At 40.4% G+C, this 24,258-nt stretch overlaps 1 protein-coding gene across 14 annotated transcripts in view; it reads left to right on the forward strand.

The window, feature by feature from the left end:
• Window positions 1-6,169: 6,169 nt before the first annotated feature.
• The window catches only part of LOC135199295 (uncharacterized), a 36,396-nt gene continuing 18,307 nt past the window's right edge, over window positions 6,170-24,258 (forward strand). For 2 of the 14 annotated variants that reach the window (XM_064227201.1, XM_064227203.1), the window contains exons 1-4: window positions 6,192-6,565; window positions 7,379-7,541; window positions 13,967-14,087; window positions 20,905-21,030. In XM_064227201.1, the coding sequence (XP_064083271.1) occupies window positions 14,018-14,087; window positions 20,905-21,030 (196 nt within the window). In that variant the 5' untranslated portion in view covers window positions 6,192-6,565; window positions 7,379-7,541; window positions 13,967-14,017. Of the gene's footprint in view, window positions 6,566-7,378; window positions 7,542-13,963; window positions 14,088-20,904; window positions 21,031-22,103; window positions 22,224-23,093; window positions 23,158-24,258 lie in introns of all 14 variants that reach the window. The other 12 variants (XR_010311037.1, XR_010311030.1, XR_010311031.1 and 9 more) reach the window with 12 other exon arrangements.

Consider the following 24,258-nt stretch of genomic DNA (forward strand, 5'->3'; position numbering starts at 1 on the left):
TTTTCTGCAACTTTACGGCTAGGTCTGTTTCTACAACGCAGAAAGCGGAGCTTCTCTTTGCGCCTCTTTCGAGCCATCTCTTCCCCCAGGGCTATGGTAAAGGACCTGGCAGTGAGCCTACAGGAGAAAGGCTACCCAGGACCTCTTGGCCCAGTCTTCAAGACGTCCCGCAGTCCCTACCACGTTGTCTTTTGGACGACCACCTAGAAGGTTAAACCCTTTCGTGCGCTCCTCCCCTCGAGAGCTGCTCTCGAGGGAGAGGGCTTGCAAGAGGAAGAGGTTCCTTCAAGCCTAAATCCCTCTAAGTGAGAAATCAAGTCCTTCAGATGCCGGTCGGAGCCAGGCTAAAGTTCTTTGCGGGGGCGTGGAGAGAGAGAGATACAGATGCGTGGTCCCTCAAGATAGTGGAACAGGGGTACAAGATCCCCTTTTTGGACCCTCCTCCTCTATCCACAACCCTCGCGAGATCGTTTCCCGTCATAATCAAGGGGAGGGGGAAACGTCAGATTCTTTTCGATCTTTTAGATCAAATGATCAAGAAAAGAGCGGTGGAAACAGGGTCTTAGACCTGAGGTTCACCAGGGATTATAACCAGACTTTTCCTGGTACCAAAGCATCCGTCGGGGTGGCGTCCAGTCTTGGACGTAAGCAGGCTGAATCTTTTCATAGAAAAGAAAAAATTCAAGATGGAAACGCCTCAGTCGGTTCTAGGAGCCTTAAGACCGGGCGACTGGATGGTGTCCTTGGACCTACAGGACGCATACTTTCACGTTCCTATCCACCCTCTTTCAAGAAAGTTTCTGAGGTTTGTGTTAAAGGACAAAAAAGTTTGGCAATTCCGAGCCCTTTGTTTCGGATTAAGCACGGCTCCGATGGTATTTACCATGCTCATGAAGAACGTAGCGAGATGGTTACATTCTGCAGGGATAAAGAGTGTCCCTGTATCTCGACGATTGGCTTATCAGAGCATCGTCAGAAGAGAGGTGTCTGAAGGACCTTCTCTTCACGTTAGCCTTGGCGAGGTCCCTGGGACTTCTGGTCAACCTCGAAAAAGTCGCATCTGACCCCAACACAGTCCATCGTGTATCTGGGGATTCAGATGGATTCAGTGGCTTTTCGAGCGTTTCCGTCCCAGGAACGACAGCTGCAAGGCTTAGAGAGAGTTTCGGCCTTCCTGGGGAAGGAAGCTTGCTCGGCGAGGGAGTGGATGAGTCTGCTGGGGACCATTTTCCTCGCTGGAAAAGTTTGTTTCCCTGGAAGACTACACCTCAGGCCTCTCCAGTTTTCTTGCAGAAGAATGGAGAGTCAAAGAGGATCTGGATGCGACCTTTATGATCACCAAATCGGTGAAGAAACCATCTAAGATGGTGGTTAGATCCTCGGAAGTTTCGGAGAGGGGTTGTCCCTAAAGCTTCTGAGCCCCGACCTAGTGTTGTTTTCCGACGCCTCGGTGTCGGGATGGGGAGCAACACTAGGAGGGAGAAGGTGTCAGGCGCCTGGAGGGGGAACAGGTGTCCTGGCACATCAATGTGAAGGAACTAGCAGCGGTTTTCCTGGCGCTACAGTTCTTCCAACAAAAGGTTGCAGAAAAGTTGTCCAAGTCAACTCGGACAACACCACGGCCCTTGCGTACCTAAAGAATCAGGGAAGTACACACTCCCGTTCCTCTATTTTACTTAGCGAGGGAGATTCTGCTGTGGGCAGAGATGCGAGGCGAATCAGGATCCTGACGAGATTTATCGCAGGATCCAGAACGGTCAGAGCAGACCTTCTCAGCCGACAGGATCAGATCCTGACCGACGGAATGGACGCTGCACCAGGACGTCTGTGGGGACGTCCTTTAGTCGACCTATTTGCGACGTCGAGGACGAAGAGGTTGCCTCTTTATTGCTCCCCTGTGTTGGATCCGGGAGCAGTCGCTATAGACGCTCTGCTCTGGGACTGGACGAACCTGGACCTGTATGCCTTCCCGCCATTCAAGATCATGGGGGAAGTAGTAAAGGAAGTTCGCGGCATCGGAGGGGACGAGGTTGACCCTGATCGCCCTCCCGATGTGGCCCGCGAAGGAATGGTTCACGGAGGTAATGTCCTTCCTCATAGACTTTCCGAGGACGTTGCCCTGGAGGAAAGATCTACTCAGACAGCCCCACTTCGCAAGATATCACCGAAACCTCTCCGCTCTGGGTCTGACTGCGTTCAGACTATCGAAAAGTTGGCCAGAGCGAGAGGTTTTTCTAAAGCAGCTGCGAAAGCGGTCGCCAACGCAAGGAGGACTTCCTCCGAGCTTGTTTACCAGTCGAGTGGGCTTCCTTCAGGGCATGGTGTAGAAAGGAGGGAATTTCCTCTTCCACTACCTATGTGAGCCAGATAGCCGATTTCCTGCTATTTTTAAGGAATGTGCAGAAGCTGGCAGTCCCGACCATCAAGGGATATAAGAGTATGCTGTCAGCAGTCTTCCGACACAGAGGCCTAGACCTTACTGACAACAGAGATCTTCACGATTACCCTCTTGAGATCGTTTGAGACTACCAAGATACCTCAGGCGAGGCCTCCTTCTTGGAACTTAGATTTAGTCCTTAGACTGTTGATGTCGAGTCCTTTCGAGCCTCTCCATGCAGCGTCTCTTAGGAACTTGACGAAGAAGGCTCTTTTTCCTACTCTCTGGCAACGGCGAAGAGAGTTACGAAATTCAAGCCATTTGTTAAGTCGGGTGGGCTTCAAAGGTGACAATGCTGTCTGCCTCTTTGAGTCCCACTTTCTTAGCAAAAAATGAAAACCCGTCTAACCCTTGGCCAAGGAGCTTTGAAATTAAGGGTATGACAAGCCTTGTGGGCCAAGAACCTGAGAGAGCCTGTGCCCTGTCAGGGCTCTAAAGTATTTCTATGTTCACAAAGACAAAGGAGGTACGAGGTCCCTCAGATAATCTGTGGTGTTCGTTAAACGACCCGATATACCATTATCCAAGAATGCTTTGGCGTTCTTTTCTGAGGGACGTGATTAAAGAGGCTCATTCGTCTTACCAGAAGACCGATTTGAGCCTCTTGCGAGTGAAAGCTCACGAGGTCAGAGCTGTAGCAACCTCGCTTGCCTTCCAAAGGAACATGTCGATCAAGGACATCCTTGACGCCACCTTTTGGAGGAGCAATTCAGTATTCGCCTCACTACTTGAGAGATGTGAGAACGATATACGAGGACTGTCTCTTGGGCCATACGTTTCTGCAGACACAGTCTTGGGGGCTGAAGGGTAGCTCTCTCCCTATCCCTTAGTTAGGTTTAGGTTAGTTTTTAGTTGTTGTGTTTTTTGGTTGTGGTGAGTCTTTGGTGAAGACCTCCCATCTCTTAGCTTAGTGTTCAGGGGGTCTTGGATAGTTGGTCAGGTGGTGGTCAGTTGCTTCGTTGCCCTCATATGTATGGCTCGATGTTCTTGTCACGTTGAGGTCACGTCCCCGTTGACAGAGCATCCGAGAGCGCACCAGCACTACAGGTCTCCACCTGGCTGGCAACTCTGATTAAGCACAAGCAGGCTTAAGTGACAGTAATCACAGAGTCTACTTTGCTAACAGGTGAGGAACCAAGGTGTACATCATCTACTTAATTTAAGTTTCCTACAAATCCTATTCTGTCTCTTCCCACCATCCGAAGGTGGGATTCAGCTATATATATATCTGTCAGGTAAGTTTCATGAACAAAATGTTATTGTTATAATACAATTAAGTTTGTTCATACTTACCTGGCAGATATATATAATTAAGTGTCCACCCACCTCCCCTCAGGAGACAGTGGCACTGATAAAATATGAATAGAAAATGGGAATGGTTCCTGATATCCCCCGCCTCCCTAGCGGCGGGAATGGGTACTACCACCTGGCCGCCCATGCGTGTGCCGCGAGTTTTGAAATTCTGTCGGACTTCGGAGAATACAGCTATATATATATCTGCCAGGTAAGTATGAACAAACTTAATTGTATTATAACAATAACATTTTCGGCAGATTGTTGTTTTAACGTTTTATGCTGAAACAAATCGGACTCCTATTTTACTAAAGACATTACTACATGGCTTTTGGGGGTTGTGGTGTCAGTGCAAAACACCTCATTGTCTCTCTCTCCGGTGTGTGAAGTGTGGAATGGTCAAAAGTACCCCAATTTTTGCCTTTAGAGCCGGATTTGTACTTGTTAAAACAGACTAAAGTCATTAATAGTACTTATGAAAGCACTTGAAATATGGAATTGCCAATTCACATCACGATGTATTTTGATTGCTGCGTAAGTACGGCAGGTTAAAGAAACTATGGGATACCTCCGCATTCTCTGCTAACTCAACCTCATACAGGCAGTCCATGGTTTTTTTAGTATTTTTGACGGTTTTCGATGATGTTCCGCTTGGCGACAATTTTTGGTTTACGACTCGACTCAACAACAGAACCCCCATCGTAAACCGATACAAGGGCAATAAGATTGGTCAGTACCAAAGGTCACAAGAGGTCAAAGTCAAAGTACGACCTTTTCTGGTGAGAAACTGAAATCTATGGCTTATCATTATTTAAATATTTGTGACAAATAGGCAAATAGAATGAACATTTAATGCTTTTACATTCTGGTTAGGTACACCATAAGCAAGGTTTTGAAATTAGTGGGATCGTTTAGTGCAACCCCATTGCGGATTAACGTAAAAACATGAACCAAAAGACCGTAAATATCGTATAAGACAATGACCCCCAAGACATATTGTGAATTTTTCATTGTAACTTTATTACCGCCCACCATGAATTACTGTGACGTTTTTTTTAGCCAAAATTGTGACTTTTTTTTCAGTGATTTTATTACCATCCAGCACTCACTGATTGTAGTTTCACATTTATCATCAGGTTTTTGGCAAGAACCACTTGAGGATGGTAAATGAAATAAGTAGTAGTCCAAAAACTTGAATCTGTTGTGATTTGAAGGTTCCTAGGTGGCTGACATCATTAAAGGGGAACTTTATTTCATGGCAGTTTTGAAAATAAAACGCTGTGGATTCTAGAGTCATTTGAACTTTCATGCATTGTTAATATTAATGAAAACTGGGAAATTTGATAGATATTATGGCAGTAAAACATTGAACATGCTGTGGAACTTTACTGTAGAAGGCTAAATAGGACTGTCCGCTGCTCATGTTGATACGTGCAAGACCACCGAGGGGAAATAAATTACAGAGAAGTGTTTCCGTTGGCTCCGAAACTTAGATATATATAACTCTTCATCATAGTTTTACTCTTCGTTTCAGAATTCCTGTTTTCCTAGAAACTTTTTTTATTGTGCGTTGCTGGTGGCTTAAGCCATCTGCCTTTGGAATTTTCAGCTGGAATACTATATACTCTTTGGTGACTGCTTGTGAAGCCAAGAGGTTCTGTCATTGTTTAAGCATAGGTGACCCAGTTGATTTTATCATTTTGTAAGAACAGTCGACTCCTTGGTAGTCAAAACTTAAAACGTATATGTGGCCCTGAGTACGAAAGACTAAATTTCACAGTGGGAGAGAAAAAACAAATAGGGATCGAGAAATCCTTCGAAAATAGACCTGGAATGAGCGCACTTGCATTTTTCAAGTTATCACTGGAAAGTCTCTTTGGTGTAGGCTACGAGTTTTGACGTCTGTGTAGTTAGAAGTTGAAACAAGTAGCTGGAGAAACTGGAGAGCATTGAAAGTGGAAAATACCTTCTTCTGAAGTACCTATATTATATGTGGCCTTTTGTTCTTGCATTTCCTGGCTAGTCCCAGTCTGTGAAATTTAGATCCGATCAACAATGAGGGAAATGATCTCTGTTGGAACTATTCATTTTCCTCAGTACTGATTGTCCAGGAACAGGAAAACCACAAGAAAAGGCAATGGTTTGTTGATTAGCTAAATAAATCCTTTTATATCTGGACACGTGGGAGGTTGAGAATCTTGACTCTTAAATCAATTCAAATTGTATTCAGTACCAGATGACGGGAACAAGAACTGTTGCCTAGTGTCATGGTGAAAGATTTGAGAGCCAGTATTGAGGTCATTCTTGAGAACAGCTCAGTTCTTTTATGTAACAAACCATAGCTGTATAACTGAAGGAACAACCTGGCCCTGTTTTTCTTGAATATTATTTGTATTGAGCCTTTTTCCCTAATGTTTATTTATTGACTAGTTAATTTATCTTATTCTAATGACTGATCTCTTTCTGTATTTCCCATTACATTCTCTTGCTTTCAGATGCACCTTATTATTCTTTGGGGGGCATGTTCCATATGAATAGAATTGATTTTCTAAATATAATGATAATAATAATAAAAATTTCTTTTACAGACAATGGTTCGCTTCAAGTTTTGCAGCCATTTTGATCCAAGTCATTTCGGATGAGTAGTACCCATAACCACGTAAAGTGATGATTTTGATAAAAAAATCCTCGTAAATGCCGGAAGAAATCCGTATTAGTTTTAAATGGTTTTCTGTAGCAAAGTGACTGTGGATTTACTAAATGACTACGGAGGTGGAAGAACCAGGAACAGCTTCCCTGTCAAAATGTGTGAATTGATGTCAACAGTTGAACTGTGTGAGTTGCTTTATGCGTTTATTTGAATCTAAAAGAGGCCCATTAATCTGTCGATGATCCAAGGGGTCAACTCGAGTGCAAAAACTTTGATAGTTTGTAAAAATAACAAATAACTTTTGCCATAAACAGTGACTTTGCTTGAGATATATATCAATCAATTCTATAGGTATCTACAGACCTTGTTATATAAGTATCTATAGACCTTGGTATATACAGTTCCTATGTAAAGTACAAACCCTGAGGTAGGATTAGGTTAATATACCATTTGCGTGGGACTAGTCTCAACTTTTCAACAGAGGTTTTTAATGCTAAATTATACAGTCGTAACTATGATCAGGAATTGGATCTTTAAAAGGTTTATTTATATAGGATATAGTCTGTATAAAAATCTACAATGATTCTATAAAGTAGTCGACTGCATTTAGCATTTGCACTGAACAAGTATTGTTATGAACCTTCTGCCTTTCATGGTCAGGTTTTGGGTTGATACTGAATGGTATTTATTGCATGCTTCTGGTTTGTTTATAGTATTACCTGTTTATTTACACAAACCCAAAAGCGTCCAGATGTAATCCTCCCTTATAACATAACTGTAGTGCTATCATTGCTTTGCACGTGTCATATGATGCTGTATAGTCGGCCTATATACGACCCGTCCATTATATCTGCTTTTCAGGTTGCACTCCTAAAACATGAAGGACTAAGAGGTACTTTTCTTGTATTATTTGTCAAGACTATTACCTTCCTAATCCCTCTACTATGTTTTAAGTTCATTTTAACTAAAACCATACTTACAATTCTTTTATTTCTCAGGTCTGTCTCTCTCTGCGGTCATTATGAACAACTGTTCCAAGTCTCGAAGCCTTTTGGATGGAGCTGAAGAAGAAGAAGAAATACTCTGTCATTTTCGTCTCCTTTATTTCAGCCAAATGTTGGTTTTCTGAAAAGATTAATCTTCAACAGAGTCAACTTTTGGGTTTGTCATCTGAAGTGGTTTTGCTTTCGTGATTTATGGGTGTAATTCTTCACGGGAAATGAATTATTGCAGTAAATAAATGAACTGGGGAACTTACGAGGTTTATGGTTGATGTTGTTAAGTCGGATATTCAAGTGTTTTAATTGTTAAGACCTCAGGTGATTTGTTAGCTTTGAAAACTACAAATTGATTAAAGAAAAGTGTCATTTGAATGTTTCTGAGGGAGATGAATATATCGGGCAACAATAATCTATTATAGATAATACAGTTGCTTTGTATGACATTAGCAAGGGTGGTACATCCAGTTCCCCATTTGGTATGCGATAATTATTTGAGATGAATCTTACCTACTGTTAAATTTAGCTATGTCCCTGCCGATTAGGCGAGTCGGCATTCAAACAAAAAATCGAATGGCTGCTCGGATGACTGTAGTTTACCTGTTCTCCACCAGGTGTGTTTCGAATGTTTTGGCTCTTGTCAGAATTCTCCTTGCCGCCATTGCGGCTAGGCGATTGTTGGTATTCTAAGAAGTTTGGCTGTTTTACACTTGTTTACGGTATTGTAATTTCACTCTCCTAGGATATCTTCCACCGGAAGCAAAACCAATTACATCAGGCTATGTAGGAATGTTTTTAGTGTAACCAGGATGTGGAAAGTGGAAGTTGATCAACATTCCTTTGTACTTGAAAGGGTGCAGAGTTTGAACTTGGAACTACCAGATGTGAAGAATGTAGGGAATCATTCTGAGAAATTTATGCTTGAATAAGTCAGATATAGGAAAGATTGGGAACTAATAGATTGCAAAAGTAATTAGTTAGGTCAGGACTTATATCTGTCAGGCTAGCCCTACTCAGACTAGGCATTTTAGTAGGCTAGTATTGACTTCCTTTGTAGCTCCGCCTTCTGCTCCCCATTCGGTTCAGGAAAAGCGTAACGAGAAGTTAGAACATTAAACCTATTTTTAGTTCTAATACCAGTTGAACTGAGTTCATGATGGGAATGTTCCGAATCCCTCCATAGTGTGCGCTCCTTTTCGCATTCCCTGTTAGAAGTAAGGTGTTGGTGCCCTCGTCTGTACGTAGTCCGAGCCTAGGACTGCCCTGCGACATTTGATAGTGTCCGCTGCCAGGGAACCGGGTTGGTTCTTGGGACGATAGGATTCTGTGCCCTCCAATACCTACTTTACCCTTTTCATGGTCTGAATCTCGTTTAAAGCGTTCGCCTAATGACCGTTGAAGAGATTGCCTAGGACTATTAAAGCTTTTGCATAAGGACCGTTTTGGTAAGCATTAATGCTCACTCCCTAGCCACATTCTGTCGTCTTCAACACCTACTTTGAGGTGTTAGCATGCATACAATATAGGTATAGATATTTTATTGAGGTGATAATGTATCTGTAGCGAGTTTTACACATTTAGATATGTTGACTCAGTCAACTGTTTATCTCTCTCATGTATGGGTTATTCTAAATTCTTGTCTGCTGGCATATTCCTTTTTCTTAGTAATGCTTGTGTTTGTTCTTTGCTTGTCTCCTCCTCGGCTATTGGCAAATCTATTACTACTGCCTCGTTTAATGTTACCTCTTTCAAGTCTACACTGTCTGTAGTATATAAAGTTCTCGCCAAGTTAGATATTCTAGCTTCAGAGATTTCTAACTTAGTTTCATACAGGAATACTTTCAAGTACGTACGATCGCTATCGGACGAGGCGGGAGTGTCATTGTAACTCCTCTCCCACCGCCTCCCTCTTCTGGCACCTTGTTTTCTTTCCCTCAGTCGACTCGTGCGGACTGCGGACATTGTTGACTCGTGTGAACCCAGTTGACATGTGTGGATTTGGCCGAGTCCTGAGTCGCTTAAACCGTCTTCCTCTCATTGAGGGCGTGGTGGATACGATACAGCACTCAGCTGCTGTCACCTCTTATCGACAAGTGTCGCTTTTTGTCACCAAGGGTTGCGGAGAAAGAGCAATCCTTTAAGCTCTTTTGTTTACCTCTTATCACCAGCTGTCTCCTCCCATCGCCCGCTGACGGAAGAAGAGTTTGAATGGAGTTTGAGGAACTCGTTCGGTTGCTGTATCATCATTTTGTTGAGGAAGGAGGCCACATAAAGAATATGTCTTAATTGTCTTAGCATATTTCGGCGCCCTCTAAATATTGGAGAAGAGAACCAATGCTTTCTCCAATTAGAGAGCATTTCATAACTTCTCTCGTCCGGTCGGAGGCACAAATCACCCATTGTCTGCCTTGGAAGCTTGTCGTCTTGTGTCTTTTAAAGTCACGGAGAGCCGAAGACCACCTCTCGCTGTACAAACGCTTATTGGTCCTTTAACCGTCTTTAGTAGGAGGTTCGCTTTCTTTTCTCCCCTGTGGGGAATTAACTTGAGACTCACTGACATGCTGATGGATTTTCAGTCTAGCTTGAGTTATTACCTTTTAGCTATGTTGTCTCGACTCTGCGACTGCTTAGAGAAGTGGAGACGCCAATCCAGCTTGTTTGTGTAGCCAGCTTAGGCTTTGTCGGCAGCGGGAGTTTTTAGCAAGGAAACAAGTAACTCATTTCCGATGCATATACTCGCTCGGTTTGGAAGAAGTGAGAACACTTTCGCGTCTTGTCTCATTATGCAGCTCGGTTTAAGGCAATAAGGGATTATCTATTGGTAGTCTTGTTTTACACCTTTCGGGGATAAGTGCAGACTCAAGTTCTGGGATATGGACATTTGCAACCTCCTAACTTGTATGGAGAGACTTGGGACCAGTACGTTATTGGTGGAGACTGTGAAGGGCAGTTGTGATTCTTTTTTGGTTGTTCTCCACTGGTTTAATATCCCTCTTATAGCTTCCTTTGTCTTCAGCAGAAATCTCTCATGAGTCTCTTTTAGTAGGAGATTGTATATAGAAGGAATGATGGTCCAAGGGTAATTTTTTAGGACGAGTTCTATGCATAGGTAATTGGAGATATTCTTGGACATTTGGAGACTGAATAACAGGATGTGTGTGCCCACATACTTGTTGGTTTTCTAGCATGGTTTTAGTGCCTTTCCAAAGAATGGTCAGATGTGTGGCACACATGCGGAATGTATTCCACTTATCAATACATCCACAGTCATGCAAGTTCCTTCAAGAGGTTTTTACCAGAAGGTATTGCTGTTCTGTGCACTTTGTTTGGGTTAGTGTGCAGTCCCTCTATAAGGTATGTCAGGGACTTGTTGCCCATTGGTAGATGGTGTTGACTTTAGGAGTAAGACACTTCTACTGAATCAGTGATTCAAATTGGCCAACTCTGTCAACAGTATTCCAAAGGCCAAGGACCTGTTGCTTCTTCTGGCCCAATTTCTATGCATTATATTGTTAATTCTCTATATCCCCATTCTTATCTAGTGATGTGGGGATGATACTTAATTATGCATGCTTGTCGGTCAAGATGAATAGTCATGTGCTGCTTGAAGAATTTTTGGCCTGAAGGAAACTTCCTATATGGTAAGGGCTTCTCCTCATTAGGAAACATGGCCTCACAGGATATTTTCAGATATCCATGCTCAATTAATGTACAGTTTCAGCATAAGAATTATGACTTACAAATAAAGTTTGTTAAATTTGTAAGTAATCCAGTACCAACTTTGGTTCCAGGACTGCAGGAGGGACTCTGTAACCAAGAATTGTCCATATTGTTCTTAAACCTGAGTCCAGCTTTTGGTCTTTTCCCCTCTGTCATGCAACACAGAGTTTAACTAGTGTCATTACACTTTCATGCAACATAGAATGGTCAATACTACACCTGGTAAAACTTGTTAGATGTCAGGGCAGTGGAAAGACATTAGGATGCTTAGCAGTTTTATTAGAAATAAAGTCTTTGTGGGAAGTTTACTGCTTTGAGTGAAGTGAAACAACACTTGGTTTGATCATTCATTCTGTGGAAACATATTGGTTTGATCATTCATTCTGTGGAAGGACAGTGTTTTAGCTATTGGGGATTCAGGAAGAACAAACTGCCTACAAGGGCCTTTACATCCGTAAGTTTGGCACTTGGTGTGGATTTAAGGAGCACTCATTCAGACTTACTAGCATGTAGATGGAACAAGGGACAGTCCCGAACATGATTACTACTGCTTTGATGGCCCTCAGGCTTGAGCAGTGGATGTTTCCTTAAATTTTGCCTAATTCAGACTCATAGGCCTTTCTCTCGTATCTACTCTGAATACTTGAGCAATTTCAAGTTCAAGAATAGCTTAGTGTCTCCTGTAGACCCCTTGTAGCCTCAGGGCAAATGATTTTCAAAATTTCCAATGCTCTCGGTAGATGTCTCATTTTTCCGTTGAGAAGAAATCAACTCTACTACACAGTTCCATACTTAGAGCTAAATGACTCTATGAGTCTTCCAGTGCTTGGCTTTATGCCAAAATCACATATTCCATTCCACAATTCCATACAGTTCCATTAACTTTGGCATCTCCTTAACTGCTTGGGAGATGTTAGAATGTTCTCTCCGAATAGTAAGATTTTCAAGTTATCATAGGATCTGTCCTTAATTTAAAACTGCCATGGCCTGTGGTCAGAAGCAGTGGTCTGTGTATTGCTGAGGGTGCCATTCAAGAGGAATTTTCAGCACCTGGATCCTTGTAGACGTCAATGTTTTCTGTTTAGAGGAGATAAGACTTTTCACTGTCTACTTCCAAAGTTATCGTTCCATATGTACTTTCCTTGGTATTGCATCAAGTACTTTTAGATCTTGCTGAGGACCAGCACTGTAAGGTGTTGAGATTGAAGCCCCTTCATCTCTATATCAGTCTTTCTCTGGAGTTTAGATGCGGGGCTAAACTTTATCTGAATTTACTGTAAAACCTTTTATTTAGCACTAGCAGTGGTTAATTAGTAAATTTATTGTCAGCCCCCTTCTTTAAGCTGGTGTAAAGGGAATGCTATTTTAGCTTTCTGCCTTAGAGGTGAGGGTGATGTTAAGGCTATGGTTTACAGTTCCCTGTAAGAATTCCAATGTAACCCCTTAGTGGGGAAGAAGAGGATACTTCTCTATCCTGTTGGGGCATTTAAATTTAAAGGTTAAACCTAGAACAATTTTATCATCCTTTTAGAAACCTTGAATGTCTTTGTCAAAGGTAAATGCTGGAAGAGGCAAAGTTAACCTTTTGTGTTATGATTTTTAGAAACATTGTCAAGGAAAACAAGGTCCTCTGTGACGTATTGGATAGGCTAGTGCATGAGAAATAGCTAAACATTTATAATGTGAGCAGCAGTTGCAACTTCATTTAGTGTTAAGTCAATTTGTCGCTCCAGAATAGGATTGATGTGGCACAGTAGAAGCACAATTCGGTTTTTACCCTCTCACTACCTTAAGTATACAGAATTGTGTTTGAAAACAGTAAAGCCCTTAATCCACTACTAGTAGTAGTGGGTAGTCTTTTCCTGAACTGAAAAAAGCAGTTCTTTAGGCTCTTTGTTTAAATCCCGAGTTTTAATATTTTGGGGAATGTGGAGGCACAAATTTTGTATAGGAGCGACCTTTATATCATAAAGGTATTTATTTTAAGTGACTGTCGTTTTATAGGGTATTTGGACCCAGGCACAGGGATCCCTCACACCGCTTGCATTTCATGCTGGCTGAATCGAAGCGGTTTTCTTCGCAAGGCTGCTCTTTGCTGCATATGTATGAGAGCCTTGCTCCCAAAATGTAATCCAACTTCTGGAGGTTGTAATATCCAACAAGGATTCCAGATCAGATGAGAATGTTTTGGTTTTCATGCAAGAAACCTTTAGCTCGAATGACTGAGCGGAATTTTGTCTAGCTGCACTACCCACCATCCTCTTAATGTGGGAATCAGCTAACTTTAACAGTAGGTAAGAATCATATCAAATTATATAAATTTTCATAATAAAATTTATTATTTGGATACTTACCTACTGTTAAAGTAGACGCTCCCATCCTCCCCACAACTTGGTGGGCTGTCAAGGAGAATTCTGACGAGCTAGAACATTCGAAACACACCTGGTAGACAACGGGTAAACTAGACAGTCATCCGGATAGCCATTCGATTTTTTTTTTGAATGCCGACTCGCCTAATGGGCACAGAGATATAGCTAACTTTAACAGTACATAAGTATCCAAATAATAGATTTGATTATGACAATTTATATATTCACTCATAATAGTCATGTCTTGAATTGGGTTAGCTTGCAAATATAACGTCCTTCTTGCAGAATGTTTTTTGCCTGTTTTCCATATGTTTTGATTACTATAAATGCACTATATATCGGAAGAAACTCTTAATTATCAACACTTACTAAAGACTAAATTCTGCTTGTAACTTGGAATTTATAAAAATGACTGGATGTGAAACTGTATGAGTAGATGAGACGAACAACCACCAATATCTTGTGGCTCGATAATCAGTTCAGTTTGTCTTCTCAGCAGTTTCCTGGTTTTGGGGACCTTTCAAAACACCACCGTAGGCATTTGCAAGCAATGGTCCATCTTGTGTGGGTAATGTCTGCGCTTAATGGCCCTGTGATTCCACTGCTTGGATGCACTGGAGGTAAGTTTTAATTGCACTTTTGAAAGAATCTTGAAGAAACAATTGGGTGTCACCTCCCTAGAATTATTCTTAAACAGATGCCCCTCTACTTACGAACGAGTGGCTTTCCGAACGGCCGTTCGCGTCTCGATTTGTTCATCAGTCTAACTTGATGTACTCAAAGACAGTACGTACAGTAATATTTGGGTTTTCATACCAAAACACGATATACTAGTTCTCTACGGCATTTTATAGGGTATTTATTAATAAGAATGATACGTAAAGCAAATTGATGGTAACAGTCGAGTACAGTTTTAATTTACGATCACGGTCGTTCTTATCTCTGAAAGTTCATAAGCAGAGGAGCGTCTGTACTTGTTATGAATGTATAGAACGAAGGGAATCAGAATGGAAATACAGTACTGCACATTTAGCACTTTGGGAGTTGTTACCATATGTAGATGATACTATAATGATCAAGGCCAGGACTAGATAATTGCAGTGAGAAGTAAGGGAGTTGAAGGAATCTTGAATTGGGTGGTATGGAGGTACACATTGGTAAACTTAAGGTTTGCTGTCTGTAATAGAAGCATCTTGGCAGCAACATAACTTGTTTTAATTCCTGTTCTGACATCGCATCAACCAAAACCATGGCGCAATCTTTGTAAAACCGAATGTTCCCAAAGTTGAGGTACATAGTGCATTACAGAAAATGGGTTTTTTACAGACTACATTCCTCCCTTATTGAGCATGGAACTGTACTAAACTATATTTCAACAAGTGTAATATTTGTACCTTACCAGGAAACTTCAATGCAATACTTTAACAATATTCAAATATAATATTCTCTTGAAATAAAAGAATAAACTTAAAATAATCTTTCATAAGTATCAGAAAGTACAGTACACCTGTTAAAATTCAAAACATTATCAACACATACCACAAAATCAACTTCTTCAAAGAAAATAATTGCATGAGAATTCAAACTCAATACACATGTTACAAAACAAAGTAAAAAATCAAGGATCCCTTCCTTTGTAGAACACCAGGGAAAATATTTTACGTTCAATAGTAACAAACAAAAATGGCATTATACTGTATACACAAAAACTTATTACCTTACATAGTCATTCAAATATCTAGGAGGTTTCCTTACCCTAATAGACCTTCTTTCAACAATATCAGCACCTGGTTTAGGTCTACTTGATGTAGCATTATCATTTGAATTATTTACATGAAACTCATCATTGTCAGATCTAAAAAGTAATTCATGAACATCATTGAATTCACCAACATCATTTCTACAATCATTCCAAAACTCAAATTTATCTTTTTCATTTTCAAAATTCATTTTTTTTTCATGTGAACAACATTCCTCGTCCTCAGTACTCTCAACTTGAACATTGTTAACTTTTTTCTCAATGACTCTGTAGGGTTCACTACAGAAATTTGGTGACAATTTATTTTTTTTACTTTGTTTTAAAACTGTTTTTAAAACTACTAAATCACCTTTACTTACTTGTCCCTCTTTTACATAGAATTTCTTATCATAGTATTACTCTTTCCCCTTTTCTTTACATTTTTGGTCCCTTATATTCTAAGTTCATCTTCACAACCAGTGTAATCTAATTTGTTCTGATTTTCCTACCATACATGATTTCAGCAGGACTAACATTAGTTACAGTATGTGGAGTGGATCTGTAAGCTGTAAGAAAAGTATTTAACTTTTCTCCAATCCTTCCCTTCAGCTCTAATTGTGTTAATAGCTTTCATAATACATCTATTTTGTCTTTCCACTTCACCATTAGCTTGAGGGGAATATGGTGTTACTTTTCTATGACAAATACCATTTACCCTAACAAAATCTTTAAACTCTGCAGATGTAAACTGCACACCATTATCAGTTACAATTATCAAGGCATCTTACCACCTTGGTAGTACTAGTTGAATACAGTATTCCTACTTCAAACCATCTAGAATAGTAATCCACAGCAACTAACAAATTCTCACCAGTTGGTAAAGGTCCACATATATCAACACCAATGTGTTGCCATGGCCTATCAGGTAAAGTTAGGGGTTCTAACTTATTATGACTACTCATTAACAAACATGCTTTACAATTTCTTTCATAATATTCCACCTCTATCTAATCCTGGCCACCACACTTTCTGTCTTAGTCTACTTTTACATTACATTTTACAATTCCCTGATGGCCTTCGTGAGCTAAGTCAAGAATTTGCCTTCTCAAAGATTTAGGTATTATTATACTTTGACCTCTTAAGAGTCAACATCCCAAAATACATACTTCATCTTTAACATATTTAAAATGTGGAACTTCATTCCAATCACCAGTTCTGACAGCCTTACGGACTTTACTCAACTCAACATCAACACCAGACTCTTGTTCAATTTCCCTAGTAGTTAAGGCTACTGGTGTTGCACTTTTGGCAATATTCTTCAGCTACATTACTTTTAGGAATATCTGATAAAGACAATCTCGACAATGCATCAGCTGCATTAGTCCTCCCAGGTTTATACTTTACTTTGAAATCAAAAGGCTGCAGTCTTAGAGCCCACCTTTCAATATGCAAAGGAGGTTGTGACTTGGGAGAATATATCACCTCCAGTGGCTTATGATCACTAATTAACTCAAAATGAATACCTAATACACACAATCTAAACCTTTCACAAGTGCCCAAACAACAGCAAGTACCTCTTTTTCTGTCTGGGACTACCGACGTTCAACATCTGTCAAAGATCTACTGGCATAAATCACAGGTTTGAAACATCCATTATCCTGTATCTGTACTAAAATAGCTCTTAGTCCAACTGGACTAGAATCTACAATTACTTGAGTAGGTAATACTGGATTAAAATAAGCCATGATCTCAGCAGAAGTAAGTCTCCTTTTTAGTTCCCTGAAGGAATGTTCCTGTTCACTTCCCCAATGCCAAATGACATTCTTTCTAGTTAACCTTCTCAATGGTTCTTCAACAGTAGACAGATTATTTATAAACTTTCCACAGTAATTTACAATACCAAGGAAACTCCTTAACTCATTTACATTTTCAGGCTTCTTAGCCTCGTTTATAGCTTTGACTTTATCATCAGTAGGTTCGATGCCTCTCTTTGATAAAACATGACCCATAAATACTAGTTTTTCCATACCAAATTTACATTTATCTGGATTCAGAGTTAGATTTCTACTACACAATGCTGCCAATACCTTTTCCAACCTCTTATCATGCTCTTTAACATTAGTACCATAGACAATGATGTCATCTGCTAGCACTTTAACTCCTTCACAACCATATAATAATTGTTGTAAAATATGTTGATAAACCTCAGGAGCACAGTTAACTCCAAAGCATAACTGTTTGTACCTAAACAGCCTTTGTGAGTTACAAAAGTGGTTAAATGTCTACTCTCAGGGTCTGACTCTATTTGATGAAAACCCCACTTCAAATCAAGTTTAGAAAAAACAACAGCACCATTCATATCAATCAGCAATTCATCAATAGTAGGAATTGGATGTCTCGTTCTCAAAATAGCCTCATTGACTCTTCTCATATCAACACAGTCGCAATTCCTTACTATTCCCAGGCTTTGGGATGAATACAGGAGCCGATACCCATTAAGTGGGTCCCTGTACTGGCTCAATAATATCCAAACCCAACAAATCATCAAGTGTTTTTTCCACTTGCCCCCCTAATATCAAAAGGAATTCTTCTCATAGGTTGTGTTACAGGTTTCACATTAGGGTTAACTTGTAATTTCAGTGAAAAATCAGTCAACTTACCCAGACCTGAAAAGCAAGTTTCATATTTAATTTTCAAACTGGAATACTTATCACATGCAATACTAGTACTTATTGCATTTACATCCTCACCAATCCTTGACATATTTAGTGCTACAGCAGTATTTTCCCACATGTAAATTATCATCAATGACATTATTTTTCTCTACCACAATAAAATCTGCCTCCACACAAACTCTCCCAGATGGAGATTCACTCTTACTGCTGAATTCTCCTCTTAACTTTAATGGAGTTGTGACACCATAAGGATATAGATTCTTATTACAGTTTCTTAAACATACATGCATACTCAACATCTCAAAATCACTTGCAGTAACAATATTACAATTAGCACCTGAATCAATAAAAAATTTAATTGGTACATTACTACATCATCATCATCATACAAAGTTTCACTCTGAGAATCTTGAACAACATTGACATGCTGGTTTGGCCCAGAATGACCTCTTGTACCTCTGGAATAATTTCCAGAACCACCACTTCCTCCCCTGGACTTTTTCATTCCAGGTTGTGACACTGATGCTTTAGGCTTATGATCTGACTCATAATTTGTATGAGAAGCACTACTAAGGTTGGACCGACAAACACGGGCTAAATGTCCAATCTTACCACACCTTTGGCATGCCTTATCCCTGGCAACAACACAGTCATTATATAAGCCAGTGACCTTGCAGACCACATCGCCAGCAACTTTGATTTACACTAAAGTTAGGCCTACCATTCCTCGGCCTATTAGAATGCACAAAATTTCATGCGCTTCCTCCTCTTTTTCCTTGAAGTGTATCGTTACCATGGGCTTGATAACCTAACTTATTCACTTTAAGATTATCTGGCCTAGGCCTAACAGAATCCTCTTCGATTTGCCTAGCCTGGCTCTCAGCCATTTCATGAGCTCTTGCCATCTCCATAATATTATCTAAAGTCAGGTTTCTTTCCCTTAAAAACCTTACTCTTAGTTTCTTAGAAAAACACTTCTCTATGATCTGATCCCTTAAATTTAAATTTACCTCAGCTGCAGGGTACTCACACAACGTAATCAAATTTCATAACCTAGTTAAGTAAGCATCCATACTTTTGGATGGACCTTGGGAAGCTTGCCTGAAAACATGCCTCTCATATGCCACATTCTTTTTTGGCATAAAATGGTCATCTAAAGATGCAACTGCAACATCAAAAAGGAACTCCAGCAACAGTTAATATTCTAAAAATACGTTGTACTTCCATACCTGCTTGGTGAAGCAATAGTATAGCTTTCTTTTGGAATCCTCTGTTATACCACTACCTTGTATATAGTACGAAAAAGACTCCTTCCCGTCTGCCCACGTCTGTGAAACATTTGCCGACTCCTCGGGAGAAAATGCTGGTAAGGGCGTTAACTTAAACGGGGTAGCCATCATCACCGGTAATCTAACTTGGGCTAAGTTACTCACGTATCCCATAGGGTAGGCTAACTTAAGGCTACCGTAGCCTAGCCTGGGCTATATGCAAACTCAGCTGCTCCAACACAAACCAGTTTTCTGGGTGAACAAACTCTTGACACCTCTTAACTTTGTTGCAGATGTCTCTTCACAGGTTATCCTTGTCGCCATTTGTAATATAGGTGTGGAGAATAGCGTAATAATAGAAGCATCTTGGCAGCAATATAACTTTATTTCAATTCCTGTTCCAACATCGTATCAACAACCAAAACCATGGCACAATCTTTTTTAAAACAGAATGTTCCTAAAGTTAAGGTACTTAGTGCATTACAGAAATTGGGTTTTTTTTTTTTTACAGACACTATGCTGCCTGTTAAAATGGGAGTCTGATTGGTCGTTAATATAAAATAGAACAGGCTGGAATGGAAGTGGTACATAGGTAGCAAATTTTGCATGCTTGAGATAATGCTGTAGGCCTAGAGGGAGGGTATGAATCTTAGACCGAAAGCAGGATGGAAGCAACTCGGGGGGGGGGGGGGGGGTGGGGGGGGGGGGGGGTGGGGGGGGGGGGGGGGGGGGGGGGGGGGGGGAAATGGAGAGAGGTGGAAGTGTTAAATGTGACAAAAGAATGCAAAGTTCAGTGAGAATCAAGATGTACAGTGTTGAACTGCAATCAGACTAGTGATGATGAATGGTTGAGAAACAAGGGCTTGAAGATGGAAGGAGGATTGGATGTTGGAGGAAACAAAAGTATGTAGATTTGGAGGATCTTGTTGCTTTAGAGGGTGGAAGGTGGAAAGGGAAGAAAGCAGAAGTGCTAGGGTGGCAGAGATGACCAGTTTGATACAATGGACAAGATTGATTTGGTAATATTTGCATGAGGTAGGGATGAGTGAGGGGGAAGGAGTGAAGGGGACTTGGGTGGAACCTTTTACAGGTAGGTTGGTCAAGAGGGAAGTGATAGGATTAGGTGGCATGATTGGGTGAAGGAAATGGTTGGAGAAGCTGCGCTGAGGGAACTGATCATTTAGGTTTTGTTTAGTTACGTGGTTGTGTAATGTTGAAGAAGAAGGAACTATCTTATAAGGTCAAAATAGCCAAAAGAAAAAGTTCTCTGACCAGATTGGGTGTTGTAACTAGGTAGTCTTGAGGTTGCATTTTAAAATGTGTAGATGATACCAAAGTCATAGGATTAAAGAAGTGGTGAAACTTCAAGATAAATACAGCATAGATGTTCAGGTAAGGAGATCCAATGGAATATTTGTTGATAAAAAGAACTTACAATTTCCAAATTGGATGTTGAAAAAACATGAAGAAAAGCTGGTTTTCAACATTATCACTTCATAATTCGAAGTGCTCATTTGATTTTCATTTTACGACAAACTTTTTTTTTAGAATTAAGAGTACCAAGTAAATACACTCCAGCATGAGAATCTGGAGTTATTTTAGTCAGTTTTTTTGTTTTATTCAGTTTTAATTCAGTATCAGATTTCAATTTTGATTATTCAGTTTCGTTTTGAAAAAATCTGTAAAGCCAAGATTCTCTTGCAAGTGTTTACGTGACAGATTTGCTCTTGATAATGAACCCTCCTCTTCATTTCAGCTCATGTTGTCAACAATTACCCCAATTTGGACCAGACAGACAGACTATCTGAGAGTCAGGAGAGGACCATAACCATGGACAAAGAAGATTTTTTTTTTCGAGGCATCTCTTCTGATATACATACTAGTAAGTCTGGTGCTCCTGCTTTTATGTGACTATTGGAACATGCTCTCATGGAGAGGAGTTGGGAACCTATTCATTTTCACCGATGCCAGTCTTTCTCCTTTAAGTAGAGAAGAAGCCAGATAGTACAAGAAAATATTATGGTTAGCAAAGGATTGGCTCTCCTCTGTTGGTGGGAGGCTCACTTTTTCATTTGTCAGTCGGTTGTTTCACTGCATTCTCTCTCTTGCACATTGAGGATGTGTTCAGAGTACTGTACATACTGTGAAAGTATGCAGCACATTTGAGGTCATTTAAAAATGAACCAAGATGATGAGATATTTGTCGTCCTTCATTCATGTTTTTGCATTCATCCCTAAGTGGCTGATGTTAAACATGGCAGAATGGAGAAACACGCAAAAGATGGCAGGTTTCTCATTATCTCAGTCAGTCTCTCATCTTACCCCCCCCCCCCCCCCCCCCGTGCTGCATTCTAGATGTATTTTTAGCCTAAAAGTTGCATTCATAAATAGGTAAAATGATATTTTGGTTGTTTTAACTGACAAACAAATTCTAGTCAGCCCTACGTTGCTTGACCTGTGTATGGAAGTGTCCAGCCTATTGCCTGTAAGCTTCCAGTTAAAAGTCCCATCAGGGTATTTATCTTATGAACTGCATATGACTTTTGACTTAAAGTTCTTCATTGGCTATAAGCTAGATTCCTTCAAATGCAGGTTAGTTAAGTTGTTACCCTGTATCTGGAAGTATCTAGCCTAGGGAAAACAATCGAGTGGACTATTAGGGCCAGGCTTGCCCGCTCGTTGACCCACCTTCCAGAAAAAGTTATTTAACACGTCCTGACACCGGAGATGGACGCCAGTCACGAGTCGTCGGTCGTGGAAGCAACGCCTCAAGACCTGTACTTTCCTCTCGAAATAAGAGTTTTCTCCCAAAGTACAAAATAATGTCATAATTTAAGATTAAACAGAGCTTAAACTTACCTCCATGACACTTTCGAAATTTTGACTTCAGACAGTGGTAATAACCCAGACTGAGCTGCCAGCCTCTTCACAGCTGATGACATTGATTCTTTCCAGCAGCAGATTTGGGACAGATACAGAAAGGGTCCCACACTCCTTCCCAGATCTGAGAGAAGAATCCTACCCACCCACAGTCTCAGAGGAGAAGCCAGCATTGCAGAGTCTAGGCTGTTATTGGTCAGCCATTTGCATCTTTCTTTAATTACTTTTGCATTTAGTTCACATTGAACAGTCACTTTGTATCTCTAGAAATATCAACCATAGTGTTTATGCAGATAACCATTTTTCATGTTTTTGAAATTTAGTAGCAACTTAGAATATTCTAAAGGCTGTTTCAAGTTACTGGGAGATTTAGAACAATCTTTGGTCTCAAGGCAAAAAAAAAAAAAAAAAAAAAAAAAAAAAAAAAAGCTTGTAACAATGCCTCCCCCCCCCCCCCCCCTCTGCCCCAGTCAAGATGTGTTTAGGGTTGAATGTCAGGTCTTTGGAAGAGTGAGGCAGACTCCACTCTATTAGTTTGAACTCTTAAAGAAGGCAGAGTTGACAGCCAGTGACTATGACTGTCACTCCTGACAAGAAGATTCTGAACTAGGATGTTCACATCTTTTTCATTTTTTGGGGGGGGTGGGGGGCTGGAATTTTAGGGAAAGAATCTTGAAGTGTGCAAGGTTGAATCAGGTCATTCGGCCTCGGCTCTGTAAAACTCTCTATTAAGAATTTCTTTGGACTACAAAAGGTGTTTTAGGATGATGGGAGTCATCATCATATCTATATTTGCTTAATCTTTTTTCTAAGATCTAAGTAATGTAAATTGTTAATACCTTTGGTGTCCCGAACAGTTTTAGAGCGTGACTGCATTTTTATTGGGTAACTTTTAATCTTCTGGCCACATCTGTTGAATTAAGAGTAGAATATACTGTTGGTGTTAAACATAATTGATGGTGTATGAGTGTTGAAAGTTGAATATTTTGTTGTTATTGTAGCATCCTGATTGTTGAAATATTCAAAATATCTGAACTTGTGTAGTAAAGGCTCATTTTATTTCAGACTGAGAATGTCAAGAGGTTGAAATAATAAACTTGACAGGAAGGCTGCATGCTTCAATTTAAAGGTGAGGATTCTTGGAAATGAAAAATATTTTATATTGTTATTTTAAAAGAAATGATTTTAAAGTTAAATGGGATCATTTTCAGGTTAAGGCCGAGATCAGAGAATTGCAGCAAGAGAGAAGTAGTCAGGGAGTTGAAAGAGTCTTGAATTGGTAAAGCTGAGATTTGTTGTCTAGGAAACAGGGAATTGGGTTGATTATTATTATTAATATATAAAATAGAACAGACTACAAGCACCAAATGGATTGAGGTGGGAAGGTTACTGTGGCAAAAGAGTTCAAAGTTAAGTGAGAATAGAGATGTACAGAGTTGAACTGCAATCAGACCAGTGGTGAGACATGGTTCAGAAACACAAGTTATGAAAACAGGAAGAGGAACAGACACTGGAGCAATCAAAAGTAAGATTTGGAAGATCTTGCTGCTTTAGAGGGTGGAAGGTGGGAAAAGAAGAGAGCAGAAGTGCTGGGATGGAAATGGTGACTAATATGATACAATGGACAAGAGTTAGATGGTGTGGGCATGAGGTAGGGATGAGTGAGGTGGAAGGAGTGACGGGCCTTGGGTGGAACCTATTACGTATTGGTAGAAGGTCAAGAGGGAAGCAAGATCTTGGATTAGGTGGCAAGATTGAGTGAAGGAAATGGTTTTAGAGGACACGACAAGGCAACTGACCATTTAAGTTCGGTTTAGGTACATGATTGTGTAATGTTCAAAAAGAAACTATTGCATGGTAACTAGCACTTACCTTGCATTTAAAAATATGTAGACAACCAAATTTGTAGGGATAAAGAAGTGGTGAAACTTTAAGATGTAATTACAGCATAATGGTTGAGGTAAGGGGAGCCAATCGAGTATTTGTTGATAAAAAGAACTTAAAATTTCCAAATTGGATGCTGAAAAACATGAAGAAAAGCTGGTTTTTATACATGCAACTTACCCGGCAGATATATACTTAGCTATAGACTCCGTCGTCCCGACAGAATTCAAAACTCGCGGCACACGCTACAGGTAGGTCAGGTGATCTACCATTCCCGCCGCTGGGTGGCGGTATCCGGAACCATTCCCGTTTTCTGACAGATTTTCTCTGTCGCCGGGAACGGCAA

Source organism: Macrobrachium nipponense, chromosome 25, assembly GCF_015104395.2.
Source record: "Macrobrachium nipponense isolate FS-2020 chromosome 25, ASM1510439v2, whole genome shotgun sequence".
NCBI lineage: Eukaryota > Metazoa > Arthropoda > Malacostraca > Decapoda > Palaemonidae > Macrobrachium > Macrobrachium nipponense.